General features: G+C 30.9%; 1 protein-coding gene across 1 annotated transcript in view; it reads right to left on the bottom strand.

Moving 5' to 3' along the window:
• The window catches only part of LOC118192306 (5'-nucleotidase-like), a 76,316-nt gene extending 54,573 nt beyond the window's left edge, over positions 1-21,743 (bottom strand). The window contains exons 1-6 of the mRNA XM_035363245.2: positions 21,516-21,743; positions 13,727-13,930; positions 11,128-11,214; positions 8,773-8,912; positions 5,314-5,439; positions 2,930-3,055 (exon numbers count right to left, since the gene is read on the bottom strand). Coding sequence (XP_035219136.1) covers positions 2,930-3,055; positions 5,314-5,439; positions 8,773-8,912; positions 11,128-11,214; positions 13,727-13,901 — 654 coding nt within the window. The 5' untranslated portion in view covers positions 13,902-13,930; positions 21,516-21,743. The remainder of the gene's footprint in view (positions 1-2,929; positions 3,056-5,313; positions 5,440-8,772; positions 8,913-11,127; positions 11,215-13,726; positions 13,931-21,515) is intronic.
• Positions 21,744-22,008: the final 265 nt, after the last annotated feature.

Here is a 22,008-nt window from a genome sequence, read left to right as displayed (position 1 = left end):
GTCACTAGAATTATCCATAAATTTTTAACTCTACTAACAAATGGTACATATCCTTCCAATTTATTAATGACCAAAGTCCATGGGAAAACATGAGCAACAGATTAAAATAATAAAGCACCAGATTATAAGCTGTGTGTTTTAAATTATTCTCTGAATTCAATAGTTAAAATTGTTTTAAAAAAATCTTTTATTAATTAAAAGGCAATAAGAATACTCAAAGAGTTTAGCATTTAGGTGCAACAGAATAGCAATTTAAAAAATTATAATGAATTCCAAGAATGTTTTGATTATAATGTGTCTGCTACTTTACCTTCATTGGCACTACCACAGAAGCTCAGGTGCTGAATAAAGCAATATAACATACAACACACTGTATTTATTTGCATATTCTCTCCTCTTTATCTACTAATTTTACTGCTTGAAAACCAGGAAGAAAAAATATGAGGTGTATATTATTTCCGATGAGAATGCTTAAACGATAAACATACCACATTAAAAAGCACATATAAAGATATGCTAATTAATTATATTATGTATTTCAAAGGATTCATCACTTTTAACAGGGTTGCCACTCAAACAGGAGAATGAAATTCCCTGACTTTTCCAGGTGTGTTTCAAGAAAATTCCAGTCTATCCGCGTAATGTGCGTTGGCTGTGGTAAGAGGTAAATTAATTATGGTATTACTTGTATTGTGTAGCAAATTCACTTAATTATTCAATAAATCCCAGAGGGCATTTATTCTTAATTATTCTTGGTATACTTTGTTTGATAACTTTGTTTACTTTTCCACTTAAGAAATTTAATAAAATTTAAGATATATACATTGGGTAACAAATGTATGTTTTATTTAATTATTACTCATGATCATCACCAGTTCAACATGAGGCTAATCCGGTCCTTATAAATCACAACACAATGCTAAATAGTTAGGTTAGATTTTAGGTAAATTTAATTTTTGTGAGGTGTCTTCTTAAAAGGCACCTTAACACTTGAAAACACAAATACAATTATAATAGGAGTTGTTTTCTCCACTGAAGATTGAGATTAGAATCTCCCCAATCTGGAATAAAATAAGGCTTTTTTTGCAGACATTCTGCAGCTAAATGAAAGAAAGAAATCTATTTAATGATTTTTTTTAATAAATTGAGGTATTTTATATTTATTTCCCGGAATACATAAGGAAAAAATATGTGCATTAAATTTCGTGATGGTATGTCATCATACTGCTAGAATTAATTTCATGATTATACCAGAGAAAATTTCCTGAAATTTGGAAATATTATTTACGAATAATAAATAAATTTAGAGGGAAGAAGCAACATTAAATTATACGAATAACATAAAAATAAAGATAATTACTTAAAAATTGAATTAGAATAATCAACGATATTTTAGCGAATATATACATGGTTAGCCTAGATGACCGATTACTTTTTTTTTTATTTTACTGCAAAATGACAAGGTATTTTTTAAAAGGAAAAAAAAAAAAAAAAAAGAGTTTAAAAAGATTTTGCAGCAAAATTCTAGTATACGGTAAGGCCTTGGCATGATTTTGAAAATTGTCGCCAAGACCAAAATGACCCGTTGACTGCTCATCATCATGTCACCAAATCCTGTTGCACCATACATGGAGATTATTCTAACCAAAGAACATCTATGTAAAGAAGAAAAGGTTCCATACACGTAAAATGCTATTACGCTGCTAGAATGCGAAGGGAAAATTTGCCAAGGGATTTGGCGACGGAACCTGGCAGCCAGAATTTTTGTGTCCGCGATGTGTACAGGAAATTGAGAAACACATGTTAAGAAGAAACGTTCTTTGACAAAAAGAAAACTACGAAAATCCGTTTTTAAATTATTGCGAAAAATCCAAGAAGAAACGTTTTATCAAAGAACGTTTCGTCTTGGATTTTTCGCAATAATTTTAAAAACGGATTTTCGTAATTTTTTTTCTCACTCAAAATAACTAATCCATGAATTAATTCACTTGCACCAAAAAATATTTTCTTTTCCTTTACAGTTTAACCACTTGCGCTATGACTAAACTTCACGGTTGCGGTGCCGTGCGCTACAATATAACAAGCGGTAAAGTGTCTCATTTATGCCGATCCGCGTCTGCGAGTGCAATCCAGAGCTGTAACTCAAGAAATAAACAATCTCGTTGTTAGGCGACATGTGCACCACGTTATTTTCAGTTTTGCAATAAATGCCTATCAACGTGGTGTTCACGTCGCTCATGGTTTGAAACAAAAGCATCTCAACGTGCATGGCAGGTCTTTTTAGCGCAAGTGGTTAAAGAAATTTTAAACGATATTCATTTTATGAGCTCTTGATAACGTGACCTTCAAACTTCGACACCGGTTTCGAGCTTTGGCGACAGATATATCGTGCACAGCTGTTTCCCTTTATGTTGGAATGGAGCCACGTCTGTTGCAGAGAGGTTTTCCTTCTTTACAATACATATTCTTTGATTCTAACCTCCATGGTACCGTATACTAGGCTTAAACCTATCTTGTTTTATACAAAAACAGGTACTTTCTTTACTTCATACACTGCACATGTGATTCTCTCGATTCTCGAGGTTACTGGAAACCAAAAGTTGCGGGAAGCTTGCTTTGCCTTTCTAAAAGACAAATCAAATTGGAGCTGCGAAAATTGGCTCTATGCCAGCTGCCTGAATGACATTCACATGATACACAATTCGCCAAAAATGTTATCTCTTCTGACATCGGCGCAAAACTCGCTTTTTTTGGCGGGATCGTTATATGAAATTCACTGACTTTTCCAGATTTTGACTAAAATACTTAAACTCCCTGATATATATATGGTCTACCATTATAACACTCAACTTATCCATGGAATCTTGAAATTAGTACACAATTTAGAATAAAAAAATAAGTAATCTTTAAAAATACTTAACAAAAATACCTTTTTCACTTCATAGACATGATCATGGCCACCAAGAATTAGATCTATTTCATCTACATTTTCAGCTAAGCGACAATCGTTTGGACTTCTCATGTGTGTTAAAGCAATAACACAATCCACTCCTTCCTAAAACAAATTATTACATGAGTTAATATGATTATGAAAAAAATTTATTCTTTTAGATTCTAATTTTGATATCACATGAATAAGAAGTTCAAATTTATTGTATATTCTTTTTTTAATATGCAGCTAAAACCTGCTATAACAAATGATATTTAGGCCATGTTTAATTTCATATAATTTTTTTTAATATGCAGCTAAAACCTGCTATAACAAATGATATTTAGGCCATGTTTAATTTCATATAAAATTTAATGTTATTTTATAATACCATAGCAAACCCAGAAAGGCATTGTCATGCTCAGTAAGAGGAAGCTACCAACACAGCCCTGCCAGAAGAATGGTTAAGCCAACGGCCTCTATCTGAAAGTAGAGAGGGAAAATCTGGCAACGGAGAAAAAGAAGCATGATTGATGCAAGAAGGATGCACGCTCGTGTGAAAAAACTTTGGCTTTTTGGGTTTTTTTATATATATATATATATATAACTGGAAGATAAAATGTATAAGTTGTGCACTCGATGTAATTTTAAACAAAATACTTTGTGAAGAGACATTTTGTACTTCAAGAATAAAAATATAGCTCATTTTGTTATTGCTTAACATGCACGAGTGTTGCATTTTATTTTCCGTGAGTTGACAAATAACATTCATAAAGTGGATGGAAATGAACCGAAAAGTTGAATTAGTCGAGGATCATGACAGTGGTGGCAGCGATGGGATGAATATTTGTCGACTCGGAAAAACAATCTGCAAATGCTTGGCAGAAGCACATGCAACTTATATGTGTAAGCCTATGAAGGTTCAGTTTGGTGTTCCGGAATGCCTCTAGTTACAGTGTTAAGAAAGTGGTGTTTGGATAAAGCAATGTGCTTCAAAGTGTGGAAGTCAACGAAAAATGAAATACATAAAATGCTTCGAAAACATCCGGGTGGAAATCGACAAGTGTGTGCTTCAAAAGGCGTGGTGACAAGTGTATGCTTCAAGTGGTCTGCATAGCAATCAGCGCTTCAGTGTTTAAGTTGTTTAAATGTATTATTTATGATTTTTTATGAAAAATTTGCTGTTAATGTAAGGGTATTTTATGACAAAGGAATTTTCAGTATGAATATCTTATGAAATTGTACCTTGCAAGTGCATTTATCTTTTATTATATGAGTAAATGGTCATTAATTTAATTAATGCTTCAGATTTATTTATGAGATATGATTGCATTAATTCTCAAATGCTTATATATGCACACATACATATTTTTTATTTTATTGAATATTTGGATGTTATAAACATTTGATGCAATTACCATGTGTTTATAATTCAATAGAGAAGTTAAGGAATTAACTTGATATATAACTTTATGTAAGGAGATTCAGTTTAATTTTCTGTTATTTTAATTACGGTGAACATAAAGACCCATAATGCCATTTTTGACCAAATATAGAAAGGCTGATATAATCGCTTTTGCAGAAGAGGTTGGTGTTGAAGTGTTACCTACATTTAGAATTTTGGACTTGGGGGAAAAAAATCTTGCTAGTGAAAGCTATGAGGAGCAGGTAGCAAAGGATCTTCTGAGTGTTATCATTGCAGATAGGGAGGCAAAGGAAGAGAAGGAAAGGATCTAAATGTCAAATGCTTTCATTTTGAAAAAAAAAGGGGGGGGGAGGGGCATACATTTCATTTTTATTTCTGCAACTGCACCATTGAATGAATCCTGTTCAATTCTTGAACAGCTGAAACCTTCATTTTCACTTCTGGCCTTCAAATAATCATCATCTTTTCTAACCAAATAATTTTATTTATTAAAAAATGCTGAAAAGTATACTTATAATATTAGCAGACAATTTTTTTTCTAAAATCATAAGCTTGGATCACTAATTAACAACATACAGAGGCAAATCACTCACCCCCTTAGGCAAATCACTTACCAAATATAATTAAAATTCCTTATTATTTAGTTTAAAAACTGGAGTCAATTTGCATCCCAGAAAATATGGCAATTCACTTCCATCATTTCAAAATGCATACAATTTAACCAAATTTTATGAAAATTACAGAATACTAAGTTAGACATAACATACTTATCTTATAAACTTTACTCTTACTTAAAGTTTAATATATAACAATTCATTAGCATACGAAATTTTAAAAAAAAAATTAATAATAATATATGAAAATAAAGGCAACAAATGTCATTCTCTTTAGTGGAAAAATTTTTTTCTAGTTAAAAAATTAGAATTAAAATTAAAATAAATGACTAAACAGTATCCACCTTATCTTTTAGCTGCCTCGCAAGTTTTCTGCCTTCAGTCACAAAATCAATGTATGTTACATCTTCAGGATCAATAGTGGCTAAAGTAGCTAACCATTCTTCTTCAACCAATCCAATGATACCAAACTACAACATATGCATCCAAAAGAAGCACATTAATTTTAAAGAGTAGCTAAAAAATCATGGAAAATACTACACTTTTTATAAATTTTTTGAGAGTATATGTGAAATTAAAAATTTATTGCATAATTATTTGTTTACATTAGAGTCTTTATAATCACATATATATAACACTAAATTTACATAATGACACTTAATTCAGAAACTAACTACAGTCAAAAGTCGTTAATCCGGACTCGTCGGGACTTCGGCGATTCTGGATTATCGATTTTTCCGGATTATAGATCATCATTTTAAATCTCGTAAGATGGCATGCAGAAATTCTAAAATTAAAAATATGAAACCGTAATTTATGAAATAAAGAACAATTATGATCTAAAGGGTATCAAAATTTGCAAAAAGAAAAAGCTTAATATTTATTTGTTTACTTTATTAAACATTTCTTTCAATGTAAGTTGTTTAAGTTGCTTCGTTTCATGTGATAATACTTTCTCTTTAATTCTATTAAACAGACATAATTTCTTGTTTAGTTACAAAGTTACGCTGTTCAAGTCGTATAATTGCTGTGTCGAGAACACCGACTAATTTGTCAATCGAAATTTTTTCGTTTTCACTAACCTCTGTCACTTTCTTCGCTATCGGAAGCGAATTATAATGACGAGGAATTTGTTTTAAATCATATCAAAGACGGAGCACATCGAGATGAAATACTAATTTGGTAAGGAAATATAAGCCAAATAAAATAAAAACATCTGCCCTGAAGATAAGGATAGTGTTGACAGATCAACTTCCAATTCATTACGCCGGGCGGCATTCCCCCGCCGAGCAGCGTGAAATTGATAAACAGATTTCGGATTTCAAAACATACTTTCGCTTTAGATCCTTTACATATTAACAAATATATATGGGAAATTCTATTTGATATAATCGAAAGTTTAAGCTTACTTTTATAAAATTGCATTACAGTCTGCAAAAAATAATAAGCCGGATCCAATTCAAAAATTAAGGAACAACGCAATCATCAACATTAACTGAAATAGATAATTAAATAATTTTAGCTTATACGTCCATTATACATAAAACGCGCACGCGAAAACGTATTCTGCACTTGCGCACACTCATATGCGCAGTCGTAAAAGGTCTTACGCGCACGCGTAAACACCTATGCGCATGTGTCAACGCGGCGCATGCGCAGAAAGTTTTTAGTTTTGAGGTCCGGATTATAGAACATTCCGAATTATGGGTGTCCAAATTAACGACTTTTGACTGTATAACAAATGTAACTATTAATATCATCTTAAAAAATATCTGATTTATATATTATTTATTAAAAAAGTAGTGACAAATGTATTTTCAGCTGCAAAGTTTAGTGCATAAATCAAAACTATACAATTAGATGAACACTGAAAAAAAGTAAAAGTATTCCAGTTCTAAAATTTCTAATAATATTCTTTTTAAACATTAATAATTTTAAAAATTATGTTAAATTTTCACCAGTAAGAACTACTTCACTTTTCTTTCAATTCAGATTTTTGTTTTGGAAAGATATTCTGAAAATTAAAAAAGAAAAATTATACAATTAAAAAAACTGCAATATGATCTCGGTATGTAGATTTGAAACAATTTTAAGGTGTTTATTTTAACCTTCCAGCATGCGTGCATCGTACTTTTTATGACATCTGTTATTTTACTGTTTTTGCACAAAAAATGACAGAAATGAGTGAATATTGATAATAAATTTGTTAAAACATAAAATATTAACATTATTATTGCAAAATACAAATGATGTCACATTCAAATTACAGTAAATTATTTTTAAATGCTTATATTAGTCAGGTGGAAAAGCAATGACGTATTTTATTATAGAAATTGTAAAATTTATTATTTAATAACTATATTATAAAATCCAAGCTAGTTTTAATATTCATCTGTCCTGTCCTGTTGATTTATCATCGAATCGAAGACAACTTGTGACAAATAAAAATATCTTGTACCTCATCACAACTCTTGTTATTTCAATTCCAGTGCCATCACTTGAGAGCAATTTTTTTGCTTTTACATCGTGTCCTTTTTTTATTCCTATAATGTATAACAATTCAAAGTAGGCCATCATTTCCACTCAGGTAACAGTGCAGTCTCTATCTCTTGAGCATTTTGCCTTTTAGTACACTTATATATTTATTTGTACATTCCAAAATTTCATCATTAGAGTGGTGTTTTAGGCCAGGTAATGCTCACAATATTCATCTTTGAGCAGTTTGCTTACTTCTGATTTTGCCACTTAGAAGATTTATCCTTACTAACATAGAATATATTATCATCCCCCATTTTTCTATATGATTATTACTATCTTCATCTGAAATATATTGTTTGGATTTACTGATGATATTACTTATGTCGATATTTTCTTTACTCATATCGCTATTATTCTCACATTCAAAGGTTTCCTTGTCTTTTTTTCTTCATCAGATAATTCTTGAAGAATGGGAGCAAAATTAGCTGGTTGCACATATTTTTTAGCCGTGAAAACCGATATAAAAATTATGGAGTTGAATTTATGCAAATTAAAATAATACACGTCAATTAATAACACAAAATTACAAAATATTTGAGGAAAAAATACTTTCCGAATTTTCACCCACGATCACTCATGTGTCATAACTTTTACGAAGAAGCTACCATGTAGTGCAAAAGCCCAACCCAAAAAAAAAAAAAAAAAAAAGACTTGCTGTTGGCACATTCCATGATGTGGGGTAGGGTTGAAAGGAGAAATAGAAATTACATTCAAATGTCTCAGCTGCGATATGCGAGAAATGTGCATTAAAAAACGAATTTGTCGTAAACTTTGTGCATAGCACGGGTACTGAAAGGTTAAGCTAAATGTTATGCTTACTTATGTTAAGCCTATTAACATAAGAAATTAGTCCTCCAAAATTTAAAGATATAGAATATACAATCTTAATTAAAAATTAACTCTTCCAAATGGTTTAAAGCTAGATGGTAAGAAAAAATTTGGCATGATATTATTTCATCATAAATTATTTCTATATGGAGACTTGCATTTATTTATTTAAGAAGAGACTAATTATTCAAGACATATCTGTACATTTATTTAACTGCATAAATGCAGTTAAATAAAACTGCTTGCATGCAATCCTTGTAACAAATGTTTAAAGTGGTGATACTTCCTATTTTACCAGGACATTGTCCATGAAATGACAGCAATAAAAAAAGTTACCTTATTTATGGTTTTTAAATATGTATTTTTAAATTTGAAATACATTTGCTGATATAAATAAAAATTAAAGTGAAACTAATATTTTAACACAACATACTTACTTTTATTCCATTTCTATAAAGTATTGAAGAAATTTTTCCATCTGCTAATGGAGCAGATGTACAGTTATCTATCACATTGCTTATCAGCCATGGAAATGCTGTTCTACGAGCAAATTCTATAAGGTTGTCAACACCAAAATCTAAAAAAAAAAGAGATGCACTGTTATTATAACTTACACACACATTTATCTAATTAAACATGCTCAGTCAGCAAGCTATTTAGATTAGTCATCTCACAATGCAGAACTAAATTACAGTAAAAGCCCAACTATTTGGTATTCAAATAACTGGAAAGCTTAAGTAACCAAACTATTTAAAAACTTTAGAAGAGCCTTTCTGGAAAAATAATCAAACAAGGCTTGTAAAATCAATGTAAAGCACCTGACTACTGTAAAACTCCAGATCGAGCAGCTAAAGACTGCTGAATACTGGTAGTTCACCCTGCATTTGAAATCAAGCAAATGGGATAGCTGCATGTTTGGTTTTTCATAGTTTTCTCCATGCATAATGTGAATACAAGCCAGTTTCTCATAAAAATTCCTCCACAAATTCCCACTCCCACCCTCCCATTAGGACAACATGATTTAGCACCAACGATGGATAAGTGCGACGTCAAAACAATTATAAAATCCTCACCTTCGTTTTATGCTAACTCATTTAATTCTCAATTGGTCAATTTTTGTGAAGAAATATTTAAGTTTATTGCTATTTATCTGTTTTCTCTCAAAGTTTGAAAAAGTGATTTAAATTTGGGACCTAATTCCTATAGAACAGCATGAAGTAGAGTATTTTCAAAGCTATGACATCAAGAAAAATGCATTAATGGGCCCGATATGAGATTTTATTTGAAAGCAGATAACCAATAATGATACAAGGTGAAAAAATATAAGCAATTTAGGTTTTTTATATGCTATATCTATAACTTGTATTGGTTAATTAATAAAGAAAGATCAGTTTCTTTAAACGTCTGCTCAAATGACTAGCAAAAGGTGATTTACTTGACCACAACTTCTGCCAGAATGAACGTTGACTGAAATATATTAGCTTTTATATCTGAAATGTTTTTCTTTTTCTTTTTGGGGAGGAGAAGGGGGATCTCTCATAATTTTAATACCTCATAATTAATATCTCTCATAATTTGATATTCAAGTTGATGACAAATAAGATGACTCTTTTTATTTATTTTAGATCGGAAATTTTTTCTTACACTGATTCGGCTTTTCTATAATTAATTGCATTTTTTATATGCTCAATTTTCTAGAATTTTCACTTATCTGGCATTCAGCATTTCCCAAGCTTTTTAGATAGCCAAGCTTTTACTATATATATCTATACACTCACATACATATGTATCTAATTAGACACACTCTGTCACCAAGATGTTTAAATTAATCATCTCACAGTGCAGAACTAAAACAAAACAACATTAGTATATTTGTTTTACAAAGTAGTATTATTTAAACTATGTCATTTCATTTATTTTCTTGCATTGCTTAAAAATATTAAGTCACTTTAATATCGTGTTAAATATTTGCATAATCGCCTGTAGTAACGGCAGTCGCCGTCAATAAAAGGAGGTGCTTTCCTTAGTGGCACCACAGTTCATTTTAGTTCGAGCCAGAGTGGACCTGCCCGGGAAAGAATCCAGGGGATGATAGATTCCGGTTCCCGTCTTGTTCCGGTTCCAGTCCTGTTCCAGTTCCCGTCTTGTTCCGGATCCAGTCCTGTTCCAGTTCCAGTCCGGCCATTTAAGTCCAAAACACGTAGGAGCGGAAGTCTGAATTCAGCGAATGGAGATATATGCCGAAAGGGCTAGATGGATTTTGTCTTTTAAAAGAAAGTGTTCTTCCCCGTGCCGGCATAGCTGTTACTTTAAAGCACTTTGAATGTTTTCCACCTAAGATGTTAAGTTTTCGTTTATGATGTTAAGTTTACATCATTTTTGAAGTTGCAGTTGAATAAACCTTTAAGTTTTAGACAAGGTTTTTGTGTTCTTCAGAAAATTTTAGATTCGAAGTCAGATATACCACATAGGATTTAGCGGAAAAATCAACAATCGTGAAGGAAATATAAAATGGCAGCTAACTACAGGAAGGTCCAGTATTGCTTCTATAATACTCACTATAACATACTGTCTCCATAAATGTCTTTTATGGCAATTAGATTAACATGCATGCCATAAAGTTCAAAGATGATTTCCAAAATTCCCTAGTAACAGCATCCTTTAAAGATTAATTAAAATGTCTGTACAAAAAAGTTACGCAAATCAAACATGTTTTTTTAACAGATTCAAATATTTTAACAATTTTAAGAATATACATTTAATACAATGCAAAAAGAATCAACATATTTTACCGAAGTCATGATTCCCATAACATGCACAATGGACGCCACAAGCATTGAGCACTGGTATCATTTGTTCACCTTTTGTAAAAGTACTCACTGAAAAATAAAATTGCAAATTTAAATAAGATTACTTCATTATACAGATGACTTTAAATTCACTGTTAATGAATTTATATAAGGAAAAAAAAAAAAAAAAAAAAGCATTAAAAGAAAATCTGAAATGTTTCAGATTTTAAATTACATCTAAAAGGGTGTTTATTTAACATTTTTCGCATTACATTTATTTATTTAATATCACGTTCTTTGCATTTAAATCATAAAATTCAGTTCAACAGCAATATCGCAACAGTTTTAAAATGAGCATATCTTTAGAATTTCCGATATAGAGATTCATGCGATGGAGATAAAAATGTTTTTTATGTATAACGTTGCCATTGCTAGCCTTGAAATCCTAGAGTTTGTTAATCAAAAATTCTTTAAAGTTTTACAAAACAGGAAATCAATAATAAAGCAGACTCCAAATTTCAAATTTGGTCTTCCGCATGCCCATATTCATCATTAAAAATTCGATGGCTCTATGTACCATTGTTTTATCACAATGCGAGAAATATACATAAATTTGTGCAGATTTTTCATTATTTAATTTCTTTAAATATAACACAGGACGATAATACTTGTGGCAATAGTTTGAAAAGTGTTTCGCTGTTTGTAGTGAATCCGTGCAAAATCGCAAAACAAAAACAATAGTCCATCAGGGACAAAGCCTGTTTGGACTAAAAATCATGTGAAAATTCAAGGTTACACTGTGGGTGGTTGTTTTCTGAATAATAACCAAGACATTTTCACACTCATGGGCAGTCCTGAAAGAGATAAACAAGAGTAGTGCATGTGTTTGTGACTCATTAAACTCAAAATGTATTCCAAATAAATATTGTATACTGAACAAAACTTTTCACATACAAATAGGATGTCTGCCAAGTTGTACGTATTTCAAAATGAACGTATACCAAGGTACCACTGTGCAATGAACCCATATTTTTACAAACCTTCAACTTATAAATTGCTTATTTTAATGACTTATCATATATGTTTAAAAAAGTATCCCACAGAATTAACGTTAATTTATACTCCTACTTACAAACTAAAATTATATACACGCACTTTCTTTCACAAACATCAGTTCCCATTTCTTTTCCATATTTCTATAAGAATGGGAAAAGATTGTTTCTTAAAATATTTTAAAAATTTCCCAAACATTCACACTTACAAAATTGGTTAATAATGGGAACATGAACTTGCCTCGACATTCAAAGTTTGCAACACGTTCTATAGAGAAAGTATTGAACACATTCTATTGAGTAAATTGTAGAAACATTGTCAGTTAAAATAAAGGAATTTATCTTTTCCCTGAAAAAGATTGTACCACCACCCTGTAAGTGAAAGATATATTGGCTCTTAGATAAATTAATCATGACTTCAAACATTCTTCATTTACTAGAGAATATTAAAAATTTTTTTTTCATCTTGGTTATTTTCTTTTTCCTAACTTTGTGTACTAAAATCATAAGAATGTGTTTGTCTCTGAGAGTTTTTATTTTTAAAGTGAATGCAAGACCATGCAGTCTCTTGACTAAGAATGCAAAATTCATTTCCACCCCCCCCCAAGGAAAGCACTTTTAAGCACCTTTTATTTCATTCATGTTTGCAGCACATTCTACAGACATTGAGTAAACTGTAGAAAACACAGTCAAATTAAATCTTTCCCTAAAAAAAGATTGCACAAAAATTCATCTTACAGGTGAATCCATGCAAAATGCTAAGCATGCTAAGCATAATTTATGGCGAGCTACCATATTTCATAGTGAGGATGATGAAGATGATAGCCATGAATGTTAAGCTTTTCGGATATCACAAAGCAAAGGTGAAATTTTCCATTTAATGGATTTTGTAAGGAAATGTGAAGCGGTAATAAATGAAGATGATATAACAGAAGTTTTTCTTGTGATGGCAATGCCCCAATCATCAATCAATTAACATGTTTTAAATTCATTATACCACTAATGATAGTAAAGAAAGTGACAGAGAGGTTATTGAAATTGAAAAAATTTCTTTGATAACCTAGTTAGAATTCTCGACATAGCAATTACAGGACTTGAACAAAATGGAACTTTCTAACTGAACAAGAAATTATGTCTGTCTATAGAATTAAAGAGAAAGTATTAGCATAAAAATTGAAGCAACTTAAACAACTTCCACTGAAAGAAATCTTTAATAAAGTAAACAAATAAATGTTATTGGGGGGGTAAATTTTGATTATAAATGCTTCATTATTTCATAAATCAAGATTTCATATTTTTAATTTCTACATACCATCTTACTAGATTAAAACTGATAATCTAATATCTGGAAAATTTCAAAATTTGGAATCACCAAAATCCCGATGAGGCCAGATTCAGTGTACTGTACTTGTGTAGTTCATGTTTTCATATTTTTTGGTCTGAGATTTTTTGCTTTTATAAGTCTCACGTTACATATTATAAAATACATTGATTAAAAAAATTTTCTTAAAATATATATATATAATTGATACATTAAAATAAAAACTTACTTATAGAAGGGGCAAGAATATCACCACTAAAAAGCACAAGAGGATCTAAATGGCTGAAACTCTTTAAAGCTGTGCAAAACCTTGTAGCTCCAGCAACCGGTTCTTGCATTTGCTCTTCAACATTATATACATCATTGAAATGAAGAATGGTAACAATACCTTTCTCTGTAGTCATTTTGTCTGTTTTTATTGTTGATGCAAAAACTACAATAAAACAAATAAATAAGTTTTAAAATGACACAAATGAAAAATATGTTACACAACACTGAACAAAGAAAGATGAAAAATCTCAAAAACAGGTTTCAGTTAAGGTAAAGCAACTAGAGGGTTATCTGCCTGCATGGTGGGATGCCTTCATGGAGGACTTTTTAAGGCAAACTGGCTCAAATAAATGTTACATGTGGAGAAATCACAAAAACTCCCATAATTCATAATTCGAACACAGGGACTTCACTGCTTGTCCACCGATCAACAAATCTCAGAAATATGGTTCTTTGACAAAGCAGTAATGATAAATCTAAAATTAAAAAATATATTTGCAGATACTATTTCAATAGATTTTAATACCAGAGATAGATCTAAATTTTGCACTTTCTATATCATTTCTTAATCACTTAAAAAAGGTAATTAAAAAAGGATTTAGAAATTATTATTTAATTGATTGTGTTTTAATTCTATATACAGCCACCTCTATAATTTTTACTTCAAGCAAGTACTGCATTTATCATACAGATTCTGTATCACTATGAATGTTGAACATATACTACTAAAATATAAATGCAGTGAATGAAATATATACTGTACTTAAATGAAGTACTGCACATGATAATGTACATAAATATTTTTCTGCTATCCAGATCAAAAACAATTTTTGAACATGCTCTAATGTCTCTGATCTTTGTTTTGTAATCAATTTCCCTTCCCTACACAAGATTAGCTGATTTAATAGGATCCTTGTTTTTCACATCATACATGATATACAGTATGCAATAGCCAAGTTCTGAATATGCATGTCATCTTCATACTTTTCAATAATCTCTTTTTACACCTTCATGGTGCTCCTAACCAGTTTCTTTGTTGCTTGACCCTTCTCCTTAACACTGCTTTAAATCACTGTTAATAAATTTACAAAATCTTATGTAAAAACACAAAACTACTTGAAAATTCACAGTTATAGTGAATGCTTTTTACTGAATAATAGGAATAGACATACTGATGTCTATGACGAATCATACAATTGTTTTGAAAGAGGTAAACACATGTACTGTGTGAAGATGGGACATATCGAACTCCAGTGTCATATTCCAAATAAATGTCACATACCATTAAAAAGAAATTTGCATCCAAACAGGATTTATACCACATTTAGGCACATTTCAAAGCAGTGGCTATTGTTTTGAAATGCACCTAACTTGGTAAAAATCTAAGCAGGATTTCATGTTTAGGCAAGAGAAAGCTGCTCGAGCTGGTGAGTTATAGAGAAACAACACACAAAATAAAATAAGCAAGTCCCTCGATGCAAGGATAAAAAAATATAAATACTACTTATAATACAAAAGCACGGAACATTGTAATTTTTAAAATAATTGAAATAATTTGTTTTCATTTTAGTGGAATAGGAAATCCAAAAACATTAGTAAAGTTCTAACTGTATCTGAATTTAGTGAACTGGAATTTAGATTTTATTTCACTTTTGTAATTTTCATATTCAACAATTCAAGATTCAAAAATATCTAATTTTCTCTAGTTTATAAAAATCACAATTATGTATTCTCATATACTCCCAAATTACTTTAAATTTTAAAACTAGAATAGCAAAAATAAGTAACAAGAGATTTAATTTAATATATAATTTCCTAAAAAATATATCAAATATTGTTTGTATTGAATATCTTATTTTCTTTATCAGCAGGAAACACAAGAATAATCCAATTTCATAACCAAAATACTTCAGACAAAGAAAAACAAGTAACATTTTAAGCTAAAATTAAGGATTAGCATTACATTTAAGCTCAACCAGGCCACCCCTAGAACTGATACATCAGGCATCAAAATTTCTAAAATTTTGTTAAGTAAAATTTAGAAATGGGAGAAACTGCAGTTGAGTAACAAAAAGCTTGATGCCAGGCCTTAATTTCAGATCATTCCATATTAAAATAAACTAATAAATAAATGTATCATTTATAACTTAGCTATGAAACTTAAAATTTTAAATAATACAGTACAAAGTCCGTAATCCGGACTCATCGGGACTTCGATTCCGGATTACGGGGTTTTCTGGATTACAGATCAGGAATTTAAATCTAGTAAGATGGCATGCAGAAATTATACAATTAAAAATATGAAACCTTAATTTATGAAATAAAGAGCAATTATGATCTAAAAGCTATCAAAATTTACAAAAAAAAAAAAGCTTAATATTTATTTGTTTACTTTATTAAACATTTCTTTCAATGTAAGTTGTTTTTTAAGTTGCTTCGTTTTTTGTGCTAATATTTTCTCTTTAATTCTCTCTTCTATAAACAAGGCCCACCAGCGGCCGAGCGGTAAAGTCGCTGAACACTGGTAGTTCGGTCCGAGGTTCGAATCCCGCGAACGGGCTGGCTGCATGGGCGTTTTCGTGGTTTTCCCCATGTGTAACGTGTATACGAGACAGTTTCCCTTAGAAAGTCCTCCACGAAGGCATTCCTCCCCTTAGGCAGATAGCCCTCGAGGTTTTGCCATAATCACACACACACACACACTCTTCTATAAACAGACATAATTTCCTGTTTAGTTACAAAGTTCCACTGTTCAAATCTTGTAATTGCTGTGTCACTTTCTTCACTACCGGAAGTGCGCATGTGTAAACGCTTTACTGGCTTTACGTGCATGCGTAGCAGACGCGCGCTTCAAATGCGCATGCGTAAGTTTGTGGCTTTGAGGTCTGGATTATACAGTCAAAAGTCTTTAATCCGGACTCGTCGGGACTTCGGCGATTCCGGATTATCGATTTCTCCGGATTATAGATCATCAGTTTAAATCTGGTAAGATGGCATGCAGAAATTATAAAATTAAAAATATGAAACCGTAATTTATAAAATAATGAGCAATTATGATCTAAAGGGTATCAAAATTTGCAAAAAGAAAAAGCTTAATATTTATTTGTTTACTTTATTAAACATTTCTTTCAACGCGCGGATGCGTAAAGCATACTTTACGCATAGCCGAAATTAGAAAATTGCAACCAGAAAACTATTTGATTTGTATTCGTGATATTTATAATGACGAGGAATTTGATTTAAATCATATCAAAGATGGAGTACATCGAAATTAAATACTACATTTAGTAAGGAATTATAAGCCGAATAAAATAAAAACATCTGCCCTGAAGATAACGATAGTGTTGACAAATCAACTTCCAGTTCATTGCACGCCGCGACGTCCCCCCCCCCAGCGCAGAGCAGCGTGAAATTGATAAACAGATTTCGGAACGGTTAGATAAACAAAGAATATGCCTTTATCCATTTTTTGTAGCAATTCGTTTTTTGTTTGATGGACATCGAATCATACTTTCGTTTTGTAGATCCTTTGGAAGTTCCAGCATCGGAAATTCTATTTGACATAATCGAAAGTTCAAGCTTACTTTCAGAAAATTGCTCTTACAGTCTGCAAAAAATAATAAGCCGGATCCAATTCGAAGATTAAGGAACAACGCAATCATCAACATAACTGAAATAGATAATTAGATAATTTTAGCTTATACCGTCCGTTATATATTAAACGCGCACGCGAAAACGTATTCTGCACTTGCGCAGACACATATGCGCAGTCGAAAATGTCTTGCGCGCACGAGTAAAACGCCTGTGCGCATGCGGCAATGCGGCGCATGCGCAGAAAGATTTTAGCTTTGAGGTCCGGATTATAGATCATTCCGGATTATGGGTGTCCGAATTAACGACTTTTGACTGTACATCATTCCAGATAATGGACGTCCAGATTATGGACTTTGTACTGTGTTTAACTTACATATGTATGTAGTTATGTACGTTCGGGATTTAAGCACAGAAACACTGAATGCTTAAAGTACTGAAGATATGATATTCTATATATCCAATATGATAAATCTCCACATCTAACATATACAAAAAGAGGGTAGTGACCTTACAAATAAGATTTATAAAATTAACCACATTTCTAAATTGATGACTTGAAAATTTTCATAATTAGTGTATATTTCTAGTAATTATTAATGAAGTGACTTCATACAAGAATGTTTCTAATTGGTTTCTAATAATTCCTGCGCACACTTTTGATATTGATTATTATCGTTATTTGAATATTGCAAAGCACATGAGGACTATCTACCTAAGGAAAGGGATGCTTTCATTGAAAATTTCTACGAGTAAATGGTTTGGGGTTTTCATCCGCAGAGAACCCGTTGGCGCCGTTGCATTTTTATTCGCCAAGCTCGCGGTTCAGCGACGATGAGCCGAGCCGTAAACGCGATTTTTACTGCATGTAAATTGAAGTTAGCAGACAAAACAATATATTAAGCATATGGTAGTAAAAATTCACAGATAATAAGCATGTAGATGTAAAACTAACCGGTTAAACGTGACTACAAAAATTAATTTGTATTAAATTCAAGTTAGCACAGAAAAGAATATATTATTAAGACAATATATGAACATTTAGAATGGAAATAAAAATTCATTTGAAAAATATAAATTAGTATTAATATACTGAAATTAACCGGTTAAAGGTGATATACGAAAAAAATTTGTCATAAATTCCAGTTAAACCAGAAAACAATATATTCCTTACACCAGCAGTGGTTTGCTAATTTTGATGACCATGGTGATGCATCAAACTATTCTGTCATCTTAGATAATCAATAATATTTTTTTATTTCAATTTAATCATCTATTTATGTCACACCTGCCATCCCCTGAAAGGTTATTGTTAGAAAAGCATTAACAATATATTATCTTGTTAAAATTTTATGCCATAAAAATTGATTTGGTTGATCTTTACAATATGGTAACTGGTAGTTTGGCGACATTTTGGAGGCGATAAAGGTTACTACCTGGGACTTTGGTAATAATGTGAGCAGTACTCAGTTCCGATTACGCATTATTTTGTGTGAGGGAAATGAGAGATCATGGGATATGTCATGTGATATTAATGGACGAATTACGGTTCTTTAATCGGAAAAGGGGGGAAATCGGGAAAAAATCTGGAAGTTTTGTATTTGGCTTTATTCTGTGTTGTGTGAAACAGTGTTCGTGAATTTTTGGATCCCATGGCCGTAACTAAAGTGAATTCGAAATGGGTATTTATGTATGTATTAATTTAATGTATGTGCTCATTTATATTTTAAGTAGTGTTTTTTAATTTAATTATATTTTAATTAAATGATAGTTATTTTGTGAATTTTATGTTTGTAGGAATTTGGTATACGTTTTAGTTGAAGTAAACGTGCATGGAAATAATTTAAATATCTGACACTAAGTATTTGTAATGGTTGCGGTATGAATTCGTTGGTGATGTGTATAATGTAATAGATGATTTAGAGGTAAAAGTTTTTGGATATTTTATTTATTTTATATGTGGAAATGTTCATATTTGGAAAGGGTAAATACTTTTTCGCGATCAGGTAATTTCATATATGTTCTTTTTACCGGATTTAAGGATTGAGAAAATTGTCATGTATTTTCGTGAAATTTTTCTAATTTATGAGAAAAAAGCAGTGTACATGGATATAGTGAAGAGTGTGCGTAATGCCATTTTTGTGCAATTCTGGGATGTTTTTTTAAGTAAAAATAAGTGGACGTGTACATGGTTTAGTGATATTTTAATTAAATGATAGTTATTTTGTGAATTTTATGTTTGTAGGAATTTGGTACACGTTTAAGTTGAAGTAAACGTGCATGGAAATAATTTAAATTTTTGATACTAAGTATTTGTAATGCTTGCGGTATGAATTCGTTGGTGACGTGTATAATGTAATAGATGATTTAGAGGTTTTTGGATATTTTATTTATTTTATATGTGGAAATGTTCATATTTGGAAAGGGTAAATACTTTTTCGCGATCAAGTAATTTCATATATGTTCTTTTTACCGGGTTTAAAGATTGAGAAAATTGTCATGTATTTTCGTGAAATTTTTCTAATTTATGAGAAAAAAGCAGTGTACATGGATATAGTGAAGAGTGTGAGCAATGCCATTTTTGTGCAATTCTGGAATGTTTTTTTAAGTAAAAATAAGTCGGCGTGTACATGGTTTATGTGTATGTGTTATTTTGAAAAACGCGTAAGGAGTATGGTATTGTGCACTTTTTCCCAATTTTGCAATGAATATTTGTCATGATTAAGCAGTTTTGTTAGATAAAATTTCTAGCATAAGTGTAATTCGGCTAGTAGATTGTTGGAAGAAGTGTTCAGTAGATAAAAAGAAAAGAAACATGTCTTTACTTCATGAAGACAAAATGGTGGCGGGGAAAAAAAATAGAGGGTTGCTGTAGGAGAGTTGGTCGCCAAATTTTCGCCAAAAAAACGTAAAGTTACCATAATGTAAAGATCAACCATTGATTTATTCTCATAATTTTAGATGACAATAACCAATAATAAAAATAAAAGCATTACTTAATTATTTAAAATGTACATGCACATTTTTGCGGTCTACGAAAACAAATTATTTTAGACGTTGGAAACCTCATGGTTCTTAGAGCTGTTAATAATTAAGAACACAACGTGAACAGCCATGTTACAAATTAGCATTCACCCCGAAAGGAGAACCATTATCTATCTACGAAAATATTTCTATCTATTCGTTGTTAAAAAATTCAGAAACAATAATAATAAATAAGAGAAGAATAATATAAGTCTGCAAATGCGAACAACGACATTGATAATTCAACAAAATAAATGCTAGAGGAATGGTTCCAAACTTCGAACAAGCGAATAGAATAAATCCGATGGGTTACCAGGTTTGAACTATTATCGCCAATCGCCAAAATTGGCGATGTTTATATTTACCGGGTTCTCTGCAGAAGTGCTTCCGTGGTTTGTATTCATATTATACATAAGATTAGCCTGTTCACCTGAGATCAAATTCCCAGTATTCAATGGTCTTAATTATTTCACTATTCGTTTTCTATAAATCAGTAAAATAACATTATATAAATTTTTAGTAAGGTATAAATAAAACATTGCGTTTATATATGAATATATATGTAATATTTATTAAGCATCAAAGACGTGTTGTTAAAAAGTTTACTTAAAGCTTCTTGAAAGTCTAGGCATTTAAAGAGCATCTAATCTAGTTCACTTAAAAATTTTCTTCACAATTACTATACTCACATGTACAATGTTCATACATTTCTATCTCAGAGAAAATAATAAAGGTATTTATTAAGGGAAAAAAATCTGAGACTCATTTTTTAGGAACAGAAATAAGTAGTAGTAAAAAGAAATGAGAGAAAATTAAACATACGCACAGTTTTTTTTTTTTTTTAATTATATATTATGATGATTCATCAAATTTAGTGATATTTAAAGTAATAAACTTCATCTATTTTTTTTCCAAATATGAGTTTCCATTAGGCAAAAATTTAAAAACTGATTTTTTCTTTAATTTTAATAGCAAAAATATGCAGAAAGATATGCCAAAAATTTTACATAAACACCTACCTAATTTTATTTCACATTTTCATAAAATCAATATAGTGTTCAGGATAAAAGACATTAATTACTGAAATTAAATTTAAAATCATCAGTATTTTACCACTAACAAATAATATTTACCTAAATCAAACAAATTCCTTATAAAAAACACAGATTCTTTAAAGTCCAGTCATGACGCTTATCATAACACTGTATATGAAAAGCAGAAGGTCAGACAAAAGCTTCAATTAGACAAAACTTTAATAAGGATAGAACTCGATTGTCATAATTACAGTTTACGGCAAAGCGGATGCAACCAAAATAATCCAAGCTTGCCGTGACAAGCTGATTGTGTGGCCATTCCCATTTTTTAATATACCATTTAAAAATAACTAGAGCTTTTTCGCACCTTTTTTTTTTTTTTTTTTTTTTATGTAAGCGTAAAAGTAGGACTTTATATTTCAGTGAAGAAAATAATTATATTAGGTTCATTAATCAGACTTCTGATTTTCTATTAAATAAACGGGCACGTGATCTCTTAACAGAGTTACAATGAGGATATTCTTAGTAGGAACTCGGAATTCATATGTTTACAATTGCTAATACTTCAACCATTTATCTGATGTATGCAAAT

Source organism: Stegodyphus dumicola, chromosome 7 (genome assembly GCF_044657685.1).
Source record: "Stegodyphus dumicola isolate Sdum_Otavi_A_Nest chromosome 7, ASM4465768v1".
In the NCBI taxonomy this organism is placed as follows: domain Eukaryota; kingdom Metazoa; phylum Arthropoda; class Arachnida; order Araneae; family Eresidae; genus Stegodyphus; species Stegodyphus dumicola.
The sequence above is the reverse complement of the archived record's forward strand: the minus strand, read 5'-3'. Positions and strand labels throughout refer to the sequence as shown.